The sequence below is a fragment of the Pleuronectes platessa genome, chromosome 8 (genome assembly GCF_947347685.1).
Source record: "Pleuronectes platessa chromosome 8, fPlePla1.1, whole genome shotgun sequence".
NCBI classification, from domain to species: Eukaryota; Metazoa; Chordata; class Actinopteri; order Pleuronectiformes; family Pleuronectidae; genus Pleuronectes; species Pleuronectes platessa.
Genome location: NC_070633.1, coordinates 9,143,620 through 9,158,642, shown reverse-complemented (window position 1 = coordinate 9,158,642; position 15,023 = coordinate 9,143,620). Strand labels below are relative to the sequence as shown.

Below are 15,023 nucleotides of genomic sequence, written 5' to 3'. Positions count from 1 at the left end.
TAATTCACTATATAGTCCATTGTATAGGACATTTTGTTGTGCCGTCCGAGTATCTGGAGAAAATCAAACGATTTCACAATGCAGTGTACAATGAGCGGTCAGTAGCCTCGAGCTAAATACCATCATGCATTATGAAGAGGGAGAATTATATATGCAGACAGGAAAAATAAGTTATTTTGGTGTCTGACGTACTACAATGAATAGTCATCAGACATTTCCTCCTCCACAAAAGTCCATGGTTCTTTCTTTGGAGTAGAGTTTTTTGCACACTCTTTTGAAAGTCCTGATAGTCCTGTGGTTCTGATGTGCTAAAACTATTGTGTTATTTGTTTTAACAAGACGCTCCAAATTCCTCACATTAACACAGGATGGAGAATGATATGAGGTATGATATGAGGTATGTAGTGGGTGGAATTCTCTTGAACAGCCTTAAAAGAAATTCTCCTCCCCTGCCTCTGCCTTGCTTCTGCAAATTGGTTTGCATGCTTGTTGTCATTTGAAATATGAAATGCCCGACAAAGGTTGACTGACCAATACACAGCTACTCAATCAATTTGACAGGTGATTATTTTTGTTATTTCACCCACAATAAATCCCCAACCTGTATCAGAACACTCCACATAAAAATAAAAAATAATCCACCACCACATGACAGCTACAGTCCAGTTTGCATTGCATGAGTGGAGCAAATTTACAAGCAAAACGAACCACATTTGTGCAAATGATGCATCCTAGCAGTAGCGACCCTGGGAAAGCACAACCCTCTGGGAAAATACACGTTTACTATTTAAAAACATCCGGAGTGCATTTGGCGCCGGGGGACGTTTGGACCCTTATTTATAGGATCAAGGACAAAACTTAAAGTTCATTTGTTCAGCAGGAGCAGTCACAAACATGTGCTTCTCGTGTAATCTGAATCATTCGGTACAGATGGGACCGCTGGAGCACGTTTAATTGGTCAGACGTAACCTGCCTGTTTTAGGGGACTGTGCATCCCACTGTGCACCCATCCAAATGTCAGCTTCTCCGCTGCCGGTTTGGACAGAGACAAAGAGCATCAGCAGAGCCCCCCCCCCCCCCCCCCCCCCCGATGGAGAAGTGGATGAGTCAGGGAGGGCGAGGGACATCACCTCGGAGACGTGGTATCTTTATCAGCCGAGCCTGATCTGGCTGCCTTGATCAAACTATCATATGTTCAATTACAGCATCTGTGGAACTTAAAGTACCTACTGATGATTACCCCACCACAAAAGTGATTAAAGAAAGTTCATCCCTGTCTTTTTAATTCTCTTTAACACCTGCTGTCTTGTACTGTTAGTGCAATGTTTAATATTGATATTTGATATGTGGATATGCTGCTCAACAGCGTTTTTCTGGAGGTGAGAATCCTTTACGTTTGCTGAATAGAGATTTTGATTATCAGCCAATATTTAACAATGTTCTAAGTGTATGGGGTCTCTGTTATGCTGTAGTCACATGGGCAGTGAGATCCTCACTTACAGAATCAACAGAATCAAACCAGACGACCTTACAGTGTCACCCACACATTTCAAACAATATCTATTTATTCAAGATAGTCTCTTTCACCAGGGCTCAGAAAATCTGTCAGACCAAAGCAAGGCACGTAAGAAGATTTCTTGTGTTTGTGAGTTTGTATTTAGGTGTTGTCACTTTCAGTTGGAGCTGTGACCATGTGGAACAACAAAAACGATTTCCGAGGCCAAAGACAAATTGAAAGATGCGATTTCCAATAAAAAGCAGATGGTGTGGACAGTTTTAAAGCTGACCTGAAGTCGTAGATACAGTAGGTGGCAATTTTGGGGGGTAAAAAACTAATTAGTAGCAGCAAGTGTGAATATGAACAGAAGTGAGCTGCCTCACGGTCACACTAATAATGATGTGAGAGCAACTATGCTTTCTGCATTCACTCAGCGGCCTGGCTTGATTTCAGTGAAAGCGACAGACACCAATTGGTTAATTTTAAAAGAGCTCGGTATGGCCTCAGACACCCAAACACATGATCAAATACATGGTAGTTACATTACAGGCTCTCTAAAGGCCATTTCTGCCTCTGAAAGAAATAGGTCTATTTGCCATCAAATAGCTGTGTGGATATATTGTATTACGCTATAAATAAATTCAAGAGAAATCTGCAGCCTAAACCCAAACAGTTATTCATTCATTGTTGAAACGATTACAGTTGTTTTTTTCCCTCTCCCCTGAAACCCTCTAGTAGCCCCAAGGGGACATGTGGGTTCGTCTTGAAAACCTCTGCCCTACTTTCATCTTTTCCATCTCCATCATTGGATTTTCAGTGGCTGTAAAACTCACATCTCTTGTTTAATACAATAAAGCGTTCGACAATAACAACATTCAGCCGTGACAATAGATATTTCCTTTCAACTGTATGTACAGTCTAATAATAATCCAATAACAGACGTGATATTGATTGTGCCGTCTTTAAGCACTGATTCACTTTCATTTGAATTGAATCAGTGTCTTTTGGTGCTATTGTTTAGGGAGATTTTTGTTGTCTAGTTATTAAGTATTAATTGCATTATATTACACGTGTGTCAATTTTTTTTGTCCACATCCTGATCTTCAAACTTTTTAATTTTAAAGTGTAAAATAGAGATGGTTGACACAGAGAGTACAATACATATCCTGCTGTACTTCATTGGGATTCAGCCTCCTTTTTTATGCCATGTTACTTGAACCATGAAAACTACCCCTGAATATGTATATAGTATGTATGAGTGAACACACGTGCAGCTGTGATGATGCTCTTTTCTCAGCCATTATAAATGTGTTATAAACCCAAGTCCACGGAGGGGTTGACATGTTATTGCCACAGATGAGACATACAGATGTAATGTAAATTCCATCTGATGTCATTTCACTTTCCCTTCTCTGACTGAATTCTGCTCTGTGTGGCGTCATCCCCGTGTACATTAATGGGTAAAGTGCGTTACTACCACTACCCAGTGAGTGATGGTCTCGCTCCCACTGGGGCCCAGTCTGATAAAAATATATGTGCTCTCGGTACTTTAAGACACTTTGGAGAAAACTGCTGATTTATGTTTGAATGTTTTATTTAAATGTTTTATTTAAGATGTCTGATCTCACTTATGTCTTCAGATCTGTCTTTTGCTGAAGAATGGTTAGGTCATGTCATTTTTTTCACTCTAAAAAATCAATACAAGAAACACCAGGAAACATACTAACTGTTTATATTTTCTAGAGATGCATTAAGTAATAATTTTGGTGTATTTAACAACACTAGATGAAAAATGTTTCTAAGTATATCAACTGATGCTTTGCTCTCATAATAGGCTCTAGATTGGAGCTTTTCCTCCACAGGAAATGTGCTAGCAGCAACATTACTGTTGGTCCAGTTGTACAGACGGAGCATTGCCAAGCTAAAGGAGGCCTGTTCCCCATATGGCAGCTCCTGGGCTGGGCTGATGGCCCCAGGAATTTGAATTTCAAATGGCACCACATCCTGAGGGAGGGGCTCAGCTTTGGGATGAGGGGCCAGCTGGAAATGAGATGCCAAACATGGCTGATGATGGCAGAGGTGAGGATGGAGCGAGTGGCACCAGAAGAGGCCACATAAGAAGACACAATTCTCCACAACTAACGAAAGGCTGTCCTGTGGCGAGAGTTATGATCGAGATCTATCAAAGCCTATTATGCTTATGCAGCTTATAATGTATGAAAGGGCTCAGAAGCTCTGAAATTCACCTTTTACTGGATGTTGATAACAAAACTTCTAAATATAATAATCAACATTATGTAAATATCGTAGAATATATGCTCTTCATACAACAACAAAAAATGGCACATACAAACCATTCCAAAATGTGAATTTACTGACATTGCAGTCGGACAACTTCCATAAAGCTATCATACCCTTTGAATGAATACTCAATATATATTATTTCATGATAAGAATAAGACACAAAGGATGTTTTGATTCATTTTGTTCCAAGTAGGAGATGAAATGCTCTGAGACATAAAGCCGCAGATATATTGGAATATGTTTCCACCAATCAGAAAGTAGAAGTGACTTGGAGAATTATCACTGAATCCACACACACAATTGTGCCAGTGATGACAAAAAGGGAAAAATGATCTGTGCACCAGAAGTTTCCACTTCTCCAGGATTTAATCCCAATATTGTAATTTCTATCTCCTAATTACAGTTATTATAAAAATGTGATAGTAATATCTGGCAGACCAGAATATTATTTAAAATATTATGAATCTTCCTTAGAGCTTAACTAGCTTTACATACATCGAGCACAACTAGACATCACTAAAACATTATACTCTGTCAAATTTGCTTTCGTTGCACGTAAACATAGTTTTTCATTAGATAACAGAAAAATTCCATGGATATTTTCTGCAAAAAGTCTTGTAAGAATAAAACCCATGTGCAGGGTTAAATGTGGCCACTTTGGTTGCTGTTACTTTCCAGGAAGTGGAGTCAGGGTTATATAACCTAAATGTTTTGTGCACAGAGTGTGTTTGTCAGTTTATTCTCGAGGGGATTGCTGCCAAAGGTTATCGAGACAACAAAAGCTGATGTTAAATGAAATGCTCTCACTCCAAATGAGCCTTTCAGAGACTGGATGTTTCATAACCGAAAATTAGACTGTATGAATTTAACAGATTTTGAATAATAAGACTCTAGATCCAGTTATAGCACATCAGTTCCTTACCCCCAAGACCAGGCCGTAGACGGTTGTCGTATCCATCCAGCAGGCTGTCCAGGATGCGTGTGAACAGGGTGATGTTGGTTTTGAAGGCATCAGATGCGGCGTCGGCATTCACTGATCTAGTCGGCACACAGACACACGACAGCATGACCAGCTGAGGCCAACTTCCACAAACAAACCTATGATAACATTTGAAATGTCTTTGGATGCATAGCTGTTCCCCTCAGAGGCTTTTGATTTATGGAGAGAAAAGAGGTTATCATCTGACAGAGGCTCCATACATTCCCACACAGACACACACATACATGCACATTGTTACACACGGATGACCCAGTTCAAGGCAGAACATTTGTGTGCCATCTGATCTCAGAGCCAAAAAACAACAGAATATGCTAATTTAATCAGTGCTAGAGATTCATGGTAAATAAATTCAGATAAGGTACTACAGTAAAGATAAACATTCTCAAAGACGAAATCACCTCCGTCAACAGCCCTGATGTGACAGCATCAGGTTATGGGCATATGTGACTTGAAGCAGGAAAAGAGAATATTACATATTAATCATTTTACAAATCAGAGTATTTTCTGTTTTATGTATTGGGTTAATGGAGCCGACTTACTGATGCTGCTAGGCTAAGAATATTTGATCTCATATTTTTAAATGTGCTTTCTTGAAAAGCAACAGTCAGATCTAAAATCACAATAGTCAGTATGAGTGGTCGATATTATATATATATATATATATATATATATATATATATATATATATGTTCAGGCTGATGATCATCCATAAACCTATAGATATACATTTCAGGTAGTGATTATGTTAACATTAGACTGCTAACTAGCAGCACGAAGCTAACTAGCTCGTTAGTCAGATTTCCTTATTAATGTAGTTAAGCACATATGTTACATATATTGATGAATTATTATATATATATTATATATTTTACTTTAGTGTCTCCTCTGTGTTTGAGTTATAAATATCAAACATTTCTAAAAGCAGTCATTCCCACTTGAAAAGACAAAACCAACCAGGGGCAAAATAGCTGCAAAGCCTGAACTGCTGACTTTTATTTACATCTGAAAAAAAAATCAAAGTCGTATCATATGCAGTAACATATGCTGTTTGTATGTTTGTATCTTGGATGGTGTTAGTCTACTTGTTAGCAGGACACAGACTCCAGCCTTAAATTACTGCAGGAAAAATCCCAGGGGGAGGCTTTGCTGTTTTTCTCCCATTCTTCACATGCATTGCTAAACTTCAAAAAGGTCCAGCTCCACAGCAAAGATTTGAATTTTTAGTAGCCTATACTTTGCTCCAGATTAAAAGATGTAATAATAAATATTCAACAGCTCTGAGGCTTTGCGTCGTTTTGATGAACAAGGTTTTGTTTGGTGGGGCTGAGCAGTGACTGGGAAAATGACAGCAGTGGTAAAAACTTAAGGGATTTTTTGACCATCCTCTGGCCCATTAATGCAGTGGGATTTGGTTGGCCTGTCTGAGTATGACAGGCGAGTGTGCTGTCTATGTGTATGAGAGAGAGAGAGAAGGAGCATTAAGAAGAGGATGAGTGAACATGGCACTATAGGAAATACAATTTGACTAATTTGAAACTAAAAACGAGCAAAACCTATCTTGTCATTTTCACTTGTGCTTTTCTTGCTGTGACATACTGTGAAAAGACCTATAGTACTATAGACAGTATAATTGCCATCTGGCAGTCCCTCAGAAAGTCTCTGTAGGCCTTGTGTACTTCACTTGATCATTAGGCCTCAACAGTGAATAAATGACCTCATTTAAATTATCCCCAATGATTCTTACATGGGTCGTCTTTGTTTGTATCTGTGCCAGAGAGGGTATTGGTCAGATTCGAGAATGGTGAATAAATAAGGGAAGAAAAGAAGAAGAAGAAACTCATTAAAAGAAGAAAACTGAACATTTTTGTTGCAGATCTGGATCATGGGGTGGATCCAGGAATTTTTTTACTTCCTCGAACATTGTGAGATAAGTTTTAAGGGAATTATTCATGGACCTTGATGAAAAAAAAACAGGGCATGTTTAGTGACTGAAATATATATTTGTGCATGCATTTGGTGCAGATCCATGAAAAAAATCCAGATCTAGTGATTTAAATGTGGTTTCATAGGGAGACTGGGTTAGGGTTAGACTGTTGGAGGCATGCACTCTCCTGTGTGTCATTCAAAAAAGCTTCCAGACGTCTCACTTAAGAGCACATATTGCTCTAATTTTAGCTTCTCTTCATTGGCTTCCCATAAATTTTGGAATTGATTTTAAGATTTTATTGCTGACTTTTAAAGCCCATTCTGGACTGGCAACCAGGAACATTTCAGATCTTTTGACACCATAAGTGCCTGATGGTAACCTGAGGTCCTCAGCGACGGCCCCACTCACCATTCCACAGTCCAGACTGAGGACCGAAGGTGAGCGGGCCTCCACTGTCAGGGCTGCTAAACCATCTCCCTGAGGAGATCCACCTGGCCGACCTCTTATCCGTTTTTTTAAAACTCTCTTAAAGACACATTTTTGTGGGTGTGCTTTCTCCTAGTTCGGACTTTACTATAATCATTTTACAGTGTTTTGTTTTATTTTATTTTCAGGGTACTCTTTTCTCAGCTGTTTATTTTTTTTAATTTTACCTTGTAACTTGTTAATACAGATAATTATTATAAGGCTATTATTATTATCATTATTATTATTATGTTTACCGTTGATCCAGTGTGAGGAGTTCATTCTGATGAATTCAAAAGACACATGATGTGATAACCTGACATATCATGTGTAATTCATTAGTGAATAGCTTGCCTTAGTTTAAAAATAATGAACAAACAGAATTCTAATGATGCTTTTTACAAAATTATTAGTAGCTGTGTTCACCACGAAAAGGCCGCATTTCTTATCAATATCACAATCAGTATGACCTGGGTCCCCCCCCCCCCCCCCCCCCCCCCCCCCCCCCCCACCCCCGTGAGACAGAGAGTGTGAGGCCCCCACACTCACCTGGTCGTCCACAGAGCAGTGAGCACCAGCAGGCTGAAGACAAGTAGAGACGCGCTGCCTCTGCTCCACATGGCTGCTCACACACCTACACACAACAGGACAGACGAGCATCAGTGAAACGGGCTTCAGATGTGAACTGCGCGATCCGTAGAACCATCACTTATTTCTGGGGGATTCCCTTTAGCGCACATGAGGAGGGGGTGAGAAGAAGCAGCAGCAGCAGCAGCAGCACCAGCAGCAGCGGTGACAGCCACTGACAGTAATTAGTATTCACTGACACGTCCCACGCCTCCACTCGCTCAACATTAATATTGGATCAAGTCAGTGCAATCGTTTCAAGCCGCGATTTACACGATAAAATGCAGAAAATAGCCAATAATACCACACACTAAGAACGTGCAGGGGCTGCTCACACCACGCTCCCCCTGCATCCCCTCACGTAATAAGCCTTACAGGGTTTCATCCTTTGTGTCTGTGGCCGTGGGGGAGAGCAGACTCACCTCAGGTGCACAAAGTACCTGCTGCAGCGGGGGGTCGTCGAAGATGCAGGAAAGTTAAGGAGAATTCAGCGCTCGCTCCCGGTGTGTAAGTGAGAGTGAACGAGCGCAGGTCTGTCATGAGAACAAAGCTGCTGACAAATCATAGTCCCAGCCAGCAGCAGGAATGCACCCGGAATGCATTGGCTTTCATTGTGTCCTCAAATTTCATATGAGGAATATATAACAAAAAAATGGAATGAAATATCAACTAAAAAATTAAAAATAAAATAATAAAAAAAAAAAAAACAAGCAGTATGTTGGGAGAGGATCCTGGCTTCAGATTGCCCTGCTCGGCATCCTCCTCAGCTTAGTGTAGAAGCTCGATGTGAATCGTGATAAGCAAGGAGCACATCTCAGTCTCCCTCATCTCCACACAAAAAACTACTAAGGCTGAGGAGGAGGAGAGACACTGGGTCCTAGAGGTAGTTTGGTTTCCACTGAGCCTCCCTCCTCCTCCTCCTCCTCCCCCAGCTCAGATCTTGGAATGCGATGATGCTCATGGATGTTGTGTCAAGTCTCGGTCAATAACTCAGTGGCACGTTGGTTATGCAGAAACAGACACAACTCTGTCATTGAATTGTCCTGATGGAAATGGCAAGTTTGGAAATGGAGCATATTGAGTATGCTACATTTGGGTGTCTTTTACAGACGGGGACATGCCAACCTATCCCCAAATTTTAGATGCATGATTTCTGAGATATAGCTTGCTCCAAGAAATGAAGAAACAAATGCACACTGTCCAAAACATCTGGCATGAGCCACAAGAAGATCCCCCACAGTCAAAAAATGCAACATGCATGCTACATTATAAGGTTTCAGAAAAGTAAACCAGTGAGTTGTGGTTGGCTGAACTTGAGGTAAAAATGCTATATGATCTGTATTTATGTATTGTCTTTCTTGTCTTTACAGCGATGGTCCTCATTGACCCTGTTACTAGGCCACATAGACCCCAGACCCCCATTCGACAAGAGTTTAGGTTAGATGAGATCATTCATTTCAGGACAAAAATAGTCATGGACTCTCTCAGTCTGTTACTTAATATGGGCAACTTCTGGGACCCCTGAGAACCCCTGTCCCTGCATGTGAAACTGGCCTCGCTCCATAGTGACATTGTGTTGCAGCAGTAGATGCAATGCATGTGGACGAGTGCTTCTTTTTTTTATGTTTTATACTGCTTCCTTTTTGTGGCTAGTAGCCTGGAAACCAAATCAGCATGTTCATTCACTCTTGCAAGTGTGAATTTGTGTTGCGATGCCTGCAAGCTAATAGGTTACACCCTTCTGATGCAGTGTTTTGCCCACCAAAAATGATTTACTTTTATACCAATCCCATATTTACCTTAACAGATTAAAAGCAGTTCTATGAATCACCCACTTTTCAACACAGGGATATGTTTTGAGTGATGTACTTTGATATATGTATTGAGACTCACCAGAACCTTGATTTATTTGCCTTGTATTCATTTTTGGACATTTACATTTTCTGTGATGGGAAATCCTCAAACAATCAAATAATAATAGAAGGAGCTCATCAAAACAGTCTTAGATGTAAAACTGACTGACTGATTCATATTTTTGAAGGTTAACTGTTCAGCTGCTGTGAAACAAATGTGAGGAAAAGTCTTGATATCAACTTGATGGGCTGAATCACAAAATCAACATGCAGGTCCGACCATCAACTGGATTAAAGAAAAGGTGTTTGTCTTTGTTGCATGTGTGTGTTTGTGTGAGGGGGGGGGGGGGGGGGGGGGAGAGACAGAGAGAACAAATGGCCCTCTTGATACTTTGTTGTTGCTAGGACTACAGTTTGAACTGTGGCAGAAACAGTCAGCCTGTGTAGATTCAGCGTTGACACCGTGCAGGATTATCTCGCCAAATCACCTTTAAACCAGAAACTCACTAATGAAAATGAAAATCTAACTGTTTCCATGACATTGTTCTTGAATTGCGCCACATGCTCTATGGACCTCTTTAGGAGCTGTTCTTTCAGCACCACATCTTTACTGGATACATGAATGTAGCTTCATTAAACATCCAACTACAGATCCCCCTGTCACTCTCTCCTATGATCCATTGTTTCACATGTAATATTACAAGCTAGTGTACATGCTACTGACAGAACATACATGTGAGATTAAGACTTAATTAAGTCTTTTTGTTTAGTCGTTACATTAATGCCTAAATTTCACCATGTAGTCATTTAATAACAAAGGTCAGTCTCTGGTGTTTTACTTACATTAATTCTTAACTTTAATATACATTTTTGTAGGGAAAGTGTCATGTGACTGTACTTTGTTTCAATTGTTTAATGTTAGTCAGAAGATGGAGTTGACTATTTGACTAAGATGACAAACCATGTAATTTCTTTTGGTAATTTGTTAGAATTCCTTGTAGCTTATTGACTGAAAAAGAATATAAAATTAAGTGCAGGTTAAGTTAAAGGGATAGTTCACCCAGTGAGTTTCAGGGGTAAACAGTGTTGCAGCCAAATCCAATAAAATAAAAGTAAATGGTGATCACAACTGTAAAATAACAACAGAAAAAAATACATTTGTGTGCACTCGTGCGCACACATTGCACACAAGCTTTCGCCCAAGGGTATGCACGGTAGCATTGCTATTTCCCTTGGCATCGCTGCATAACTGCAGTTACTGCTGAGTATTTCTGATGTCGTCACATGCCCATTGGGGGGGGGCATAGAGGCGTGAGCTTGTGTGCTGTGTGCGTGCGTGTGAACCTGACGGTGGCTCAAGGACCTTTACGGTAAAAACTTGATGTAAATGACACCGTTCCGAGTCAAATTAGAATATCTGGGCTTATGGAAAGTTGGATGACATCACAGGGGTAATATGGAGGCATTTCATTTTTTTTATTTTGTAAGGAAGGAGTCACCAGTCACTTCAAATGTATTGGATTTGGATTTGCCACACTCTATAGAAATAAAAGTCTATGTATCTGGTAACTGTGGCAGATACAGTGACAGGTTGAAGAGAGAGGATAAAACAGAACACCACACACAAAGAGAGAGAGAGAGAGAGAGAGAGAGAGAGAGAGAGAGAGAGAGAGAGAGAGAGAGAGAGAGAGAGAGAGAGAGAGAGAGAGAGAGAATTATGTCTCCATGACTTCAGAGGCTTTTATTCATTTCCTGGAGACTTCCTCTAACCTTAACCCAAACCACTGACCCAGCCATCTCCAATTAACTATAGTCTTTAGTCTGAACCCCCACCCCCTCCCCCGCGCCCTCCAAACCACACACACACAGATCAAAACAGACCTCACTGGACCCCAGGGGTCGGACCATTATCAAGCAGTCACTGCCTTCCTCTGCTATGCTTCTGATTAGAGGGCTGTCCCATTAATCTCAGCTCTAATCCATAGCTGTGACAGGTGATCGATGACGCAGGTCATCTCAATATGGTGAGCCTTGGGCCCATCATCACGTCAAGCAAAGAAGGCAGGTAGGACACACACGCCAGGGAAAGGCAACAGCATCAAGGACAAAAGGGGAAAAAGAACAAATCTCTCATTTTGTTAAACTGTGTTGTCATGGTTTTGCATGTGTTTCTATTTTTCCTCTGAACTTAGATTTTACTCGCGCGGCTAGCCTATGGGTTACACAGTCTTACAGCACATTGTTTATTGCAAGATGTTGCATCATAGTACCGCCAGGCCTGCGTCTGTCTCGGTTGGACACTTTGAGTGACAATGCATATTGATCAGCTCCATGCAGAGGATGGTGAGCAAATAATTTCAGGGTGAAAGGTGGATGTGAATATTTTATTAAAAAAGATCATTATTTCACCTCTTCGTGGTCAGCATGGTTTCAAGGAAAACTGTTAAAATATGATGTGACGAAGGGAGATATCTTAGAACAGTCCCGGATTAATTTAATAGATAGTTTTACAGCACACATTTCTCCTGATGGCACACATTAATACAAATAGTGCCATCCAAATATGCAGTGTTATTCATTTTAAGTATGACTAATGGGGGTCTGATAACTCCCATCTGTCCTTTTGCTGGTAACCTAGACATGTCCATTAACCCTTTTTTTTTTTACAGCCCCTATTTTCCAACAGCAAATTACCTGTAAACAGTGAGAATACCAAGGGAGCAATTCAAATGCAGATTCAGACAGGCAGCGGGTGACTGATGTGCACTCAGTAAGTGGGGGAGCAGCTCAATCAAAAAAGCTGGTGAAGGAGAAGCGAGCTGCTGCATCGAGACGATCCAAAATGAATCGGTGCATCTAAATAGAGTCAACACCTCATAAGGGCTGTCTGTGTATTTGTTGTAGAACAGAATAAACTGCTTAATAGCCATGTGGGGTGATATGACTCACATGCACGCACACGCTCACACAAATGTACACATGCACACACGTTACGTCCTCTGCTGGAGAGACACGGTAATGTTCCAGACATCGCTCATCCACACAGACGGACATAGACGTTTCCATCACCAGATTTGACGTTAAAGCTACACACACACACACACACACACACACACACACACACACACACACACACACACACACCACACACACACACACACACACAATATCCTTGTGTGTTTGATTGGATTCTCATGTTATATAGTGGCACCAGGTGGTCTGCGACTGTGCTGACATTTTGGGGGGGGAATATACCTGAGCCAGTCGCACAACGTGCTGTTGTCAGTTGTGTGTCAGCACGAGCTGATTCCCCAGGCAGAGCTGGAACCCATTCTCAGGCCTGTTACCTCGGCAACAAGTCATGCATGGCAGAAGAAAGATGTTGTGAGAGAAGAAAGATGAGGAGCCCATCGAGGGGCTCTGACACTCTTAAAGAGATAGGTCACCCTCAGAAACTGTTTGTCAAACCCACAATCCCAGCAGCTGACACATCATTACGCTGGAACGACTAAATGGAATGCAGCCGTCGCTAATGTTATTAGTTACACCTGCAGTTGACAAAATGCCAAGATGTCCGCTCGGGGGAAAGGCATGTAAATCAATATGTAAGAGGTGACAAATGGAAATGTTGATGTTCATGCGGGACAGTTGAGAAAAATGCAGAGCTGGAGGAAGATATCATACTCAGCCAGAGACAAAAATAGAACATGGTATTAACTGTTCAAAATCTATGATGCATTAAGGAATCTTTAAGAATAATGATGAAGTGTCAGTCTATGGAGAAGCTACAGAGACAGTGTGTTTTCATTTCAGTACAACGACACACATATAAAGAAGTATTTTGTTAAAGAAAATGAAATACAAATAAATATAATATGATAATAAAAATACATAATTATAATACTATATATATATATATATATATATATATATATATATATAAATCAATTCCTTTACTTTAAAAGACATTTGTCTTCCGAACTTATTCTGATTTCAGTTATGAAACCAGCAGAATTTAGACACATGATATGTGACATGAGAATTTAAATAAGATGATTAAACGTCCCACATATATTCCTGCTGATGCTTACAGATGGTTCCAAGGATCAGGGTGTGTTTCAGTGCAGAACACCGCAGCCCTGAGCCCAGAGCACCACGGATGGAGACAAACAAAAGTTCACGCAGGGTTCACGTTATCGGCTGCCAGCTGAGCTCACGTTCACAAAACACTACAGACAAATCCCTGCCTCCTATTTTCTGTGCCTTATATAATTCAATAGATGACACACACGTAGCTTATCAAAATTAAAAGGTCACTCTGATGACCTAGCCGAGGCTTTCTATGTAGCAGGAGTTTTCTGCCCTCGCCGTGGCTAATTTCCCTCAGGTTACCAAGGAAACTAAAGCCAGCGTTTTGGCAGTCATATTGCATCTGCCATCTTCAGCTGCCGAGTGTCTACAATAATTCCTTTTTTATCCACGGCTAAATTTAACTGCTGAGCCCGTGTGTACAAACAGCAGCGAGCTAAACCGTGGGCTCTCACACCTGGTTTCCATAGCACGCTGTCACATGCTGAAAACATCTCTGTCTCACAGAGCAGCAGAGAAACTCAGCAGAGGATGTTTTTAGATCTCTATGTGGGGTTTTTATTTTGTGTCACTTAAACGCTACAAAGCTGATAAAGAAATACTGTTTGGCACAAATACCTTTTGAACAGTATATGTGTGTCTGTAATATACCTCCTGTATGGCTTGTATAAAAACATGAGTGGCCACTACATCTCTCATTTTTCCAACATGGTTATGCACAACAAAATATTGACTTCCTGTAGGTAGAAACCCTGCAGTTTACAAATTGTCATTTATTGTTAATTTAAGGAAGAAAGTTTTATGGTACAAAAGAAAATGTAAACAGGCCTGGAATTGTAAGAGGACATTTCCAAGTGTATAAAAATGGTATCAAATTTGTATTTAATCTAACAGTATTAACAGCCCAAAGTTAAATGCAAGTTAAATTGATCTTATTTTGCTTATTCCAGTATATTTAGATATGCTCCACAGATGTTAATCTGACTATAGGCAGATTGATATAGAGGAATTTAGTGTTTTTCTCTTTGAAACTTATCTTTTGTACTAATGATCCTTTGACCCTTTCTCGGTTTATTTAACAAAACAATCTAACCTGCATCGGATAAAGACGAAGATGTTTAACCTTCAGGATTTATACAGCATTTAGATCATTTTTATGATGAGGGGTTCTGGCAGTAGCAGATAGACATAGGCAGCTTTAAAGTTTATTGGTACATTGCATTACAGTGTCTGTTGCTGCTTTAGTTCAAACAGCCACTA

The 15,023-nt window shown here is 40.4% G+C and overlaps 1 protein-coding gene across 1 annotated transcript in view; it reads right to left on the bottom strand.

Annotated features, from left to right (window-relative positions):
- LOC128445994 (gamma-aminobutyric acid receptor subunit alpha-2) overlaps positions 1–7,814 on the bottom strand; it is a 31,540-nt gene extending 23,726 nt beyond the window's left edge. Inside the window, exons 1-2 of the mRNA XM_053428931.1 lie at positions 7,744–7,814; positions 4,725–4,840 (exon numbers count right to left, since the gene is read on the bottom strand). Of these exons, the coding sequence (XP_053284906.1) occupies positions 4,725–4,840; positions 7,744–7,814 (187 nt within the window). The remainder of the gene's footprint in view (positions 1–4,724; positions 4,841–7,743) is intronic.
- Positions 7,815–15,023: the final 7,209 nt, after the last annotated feature.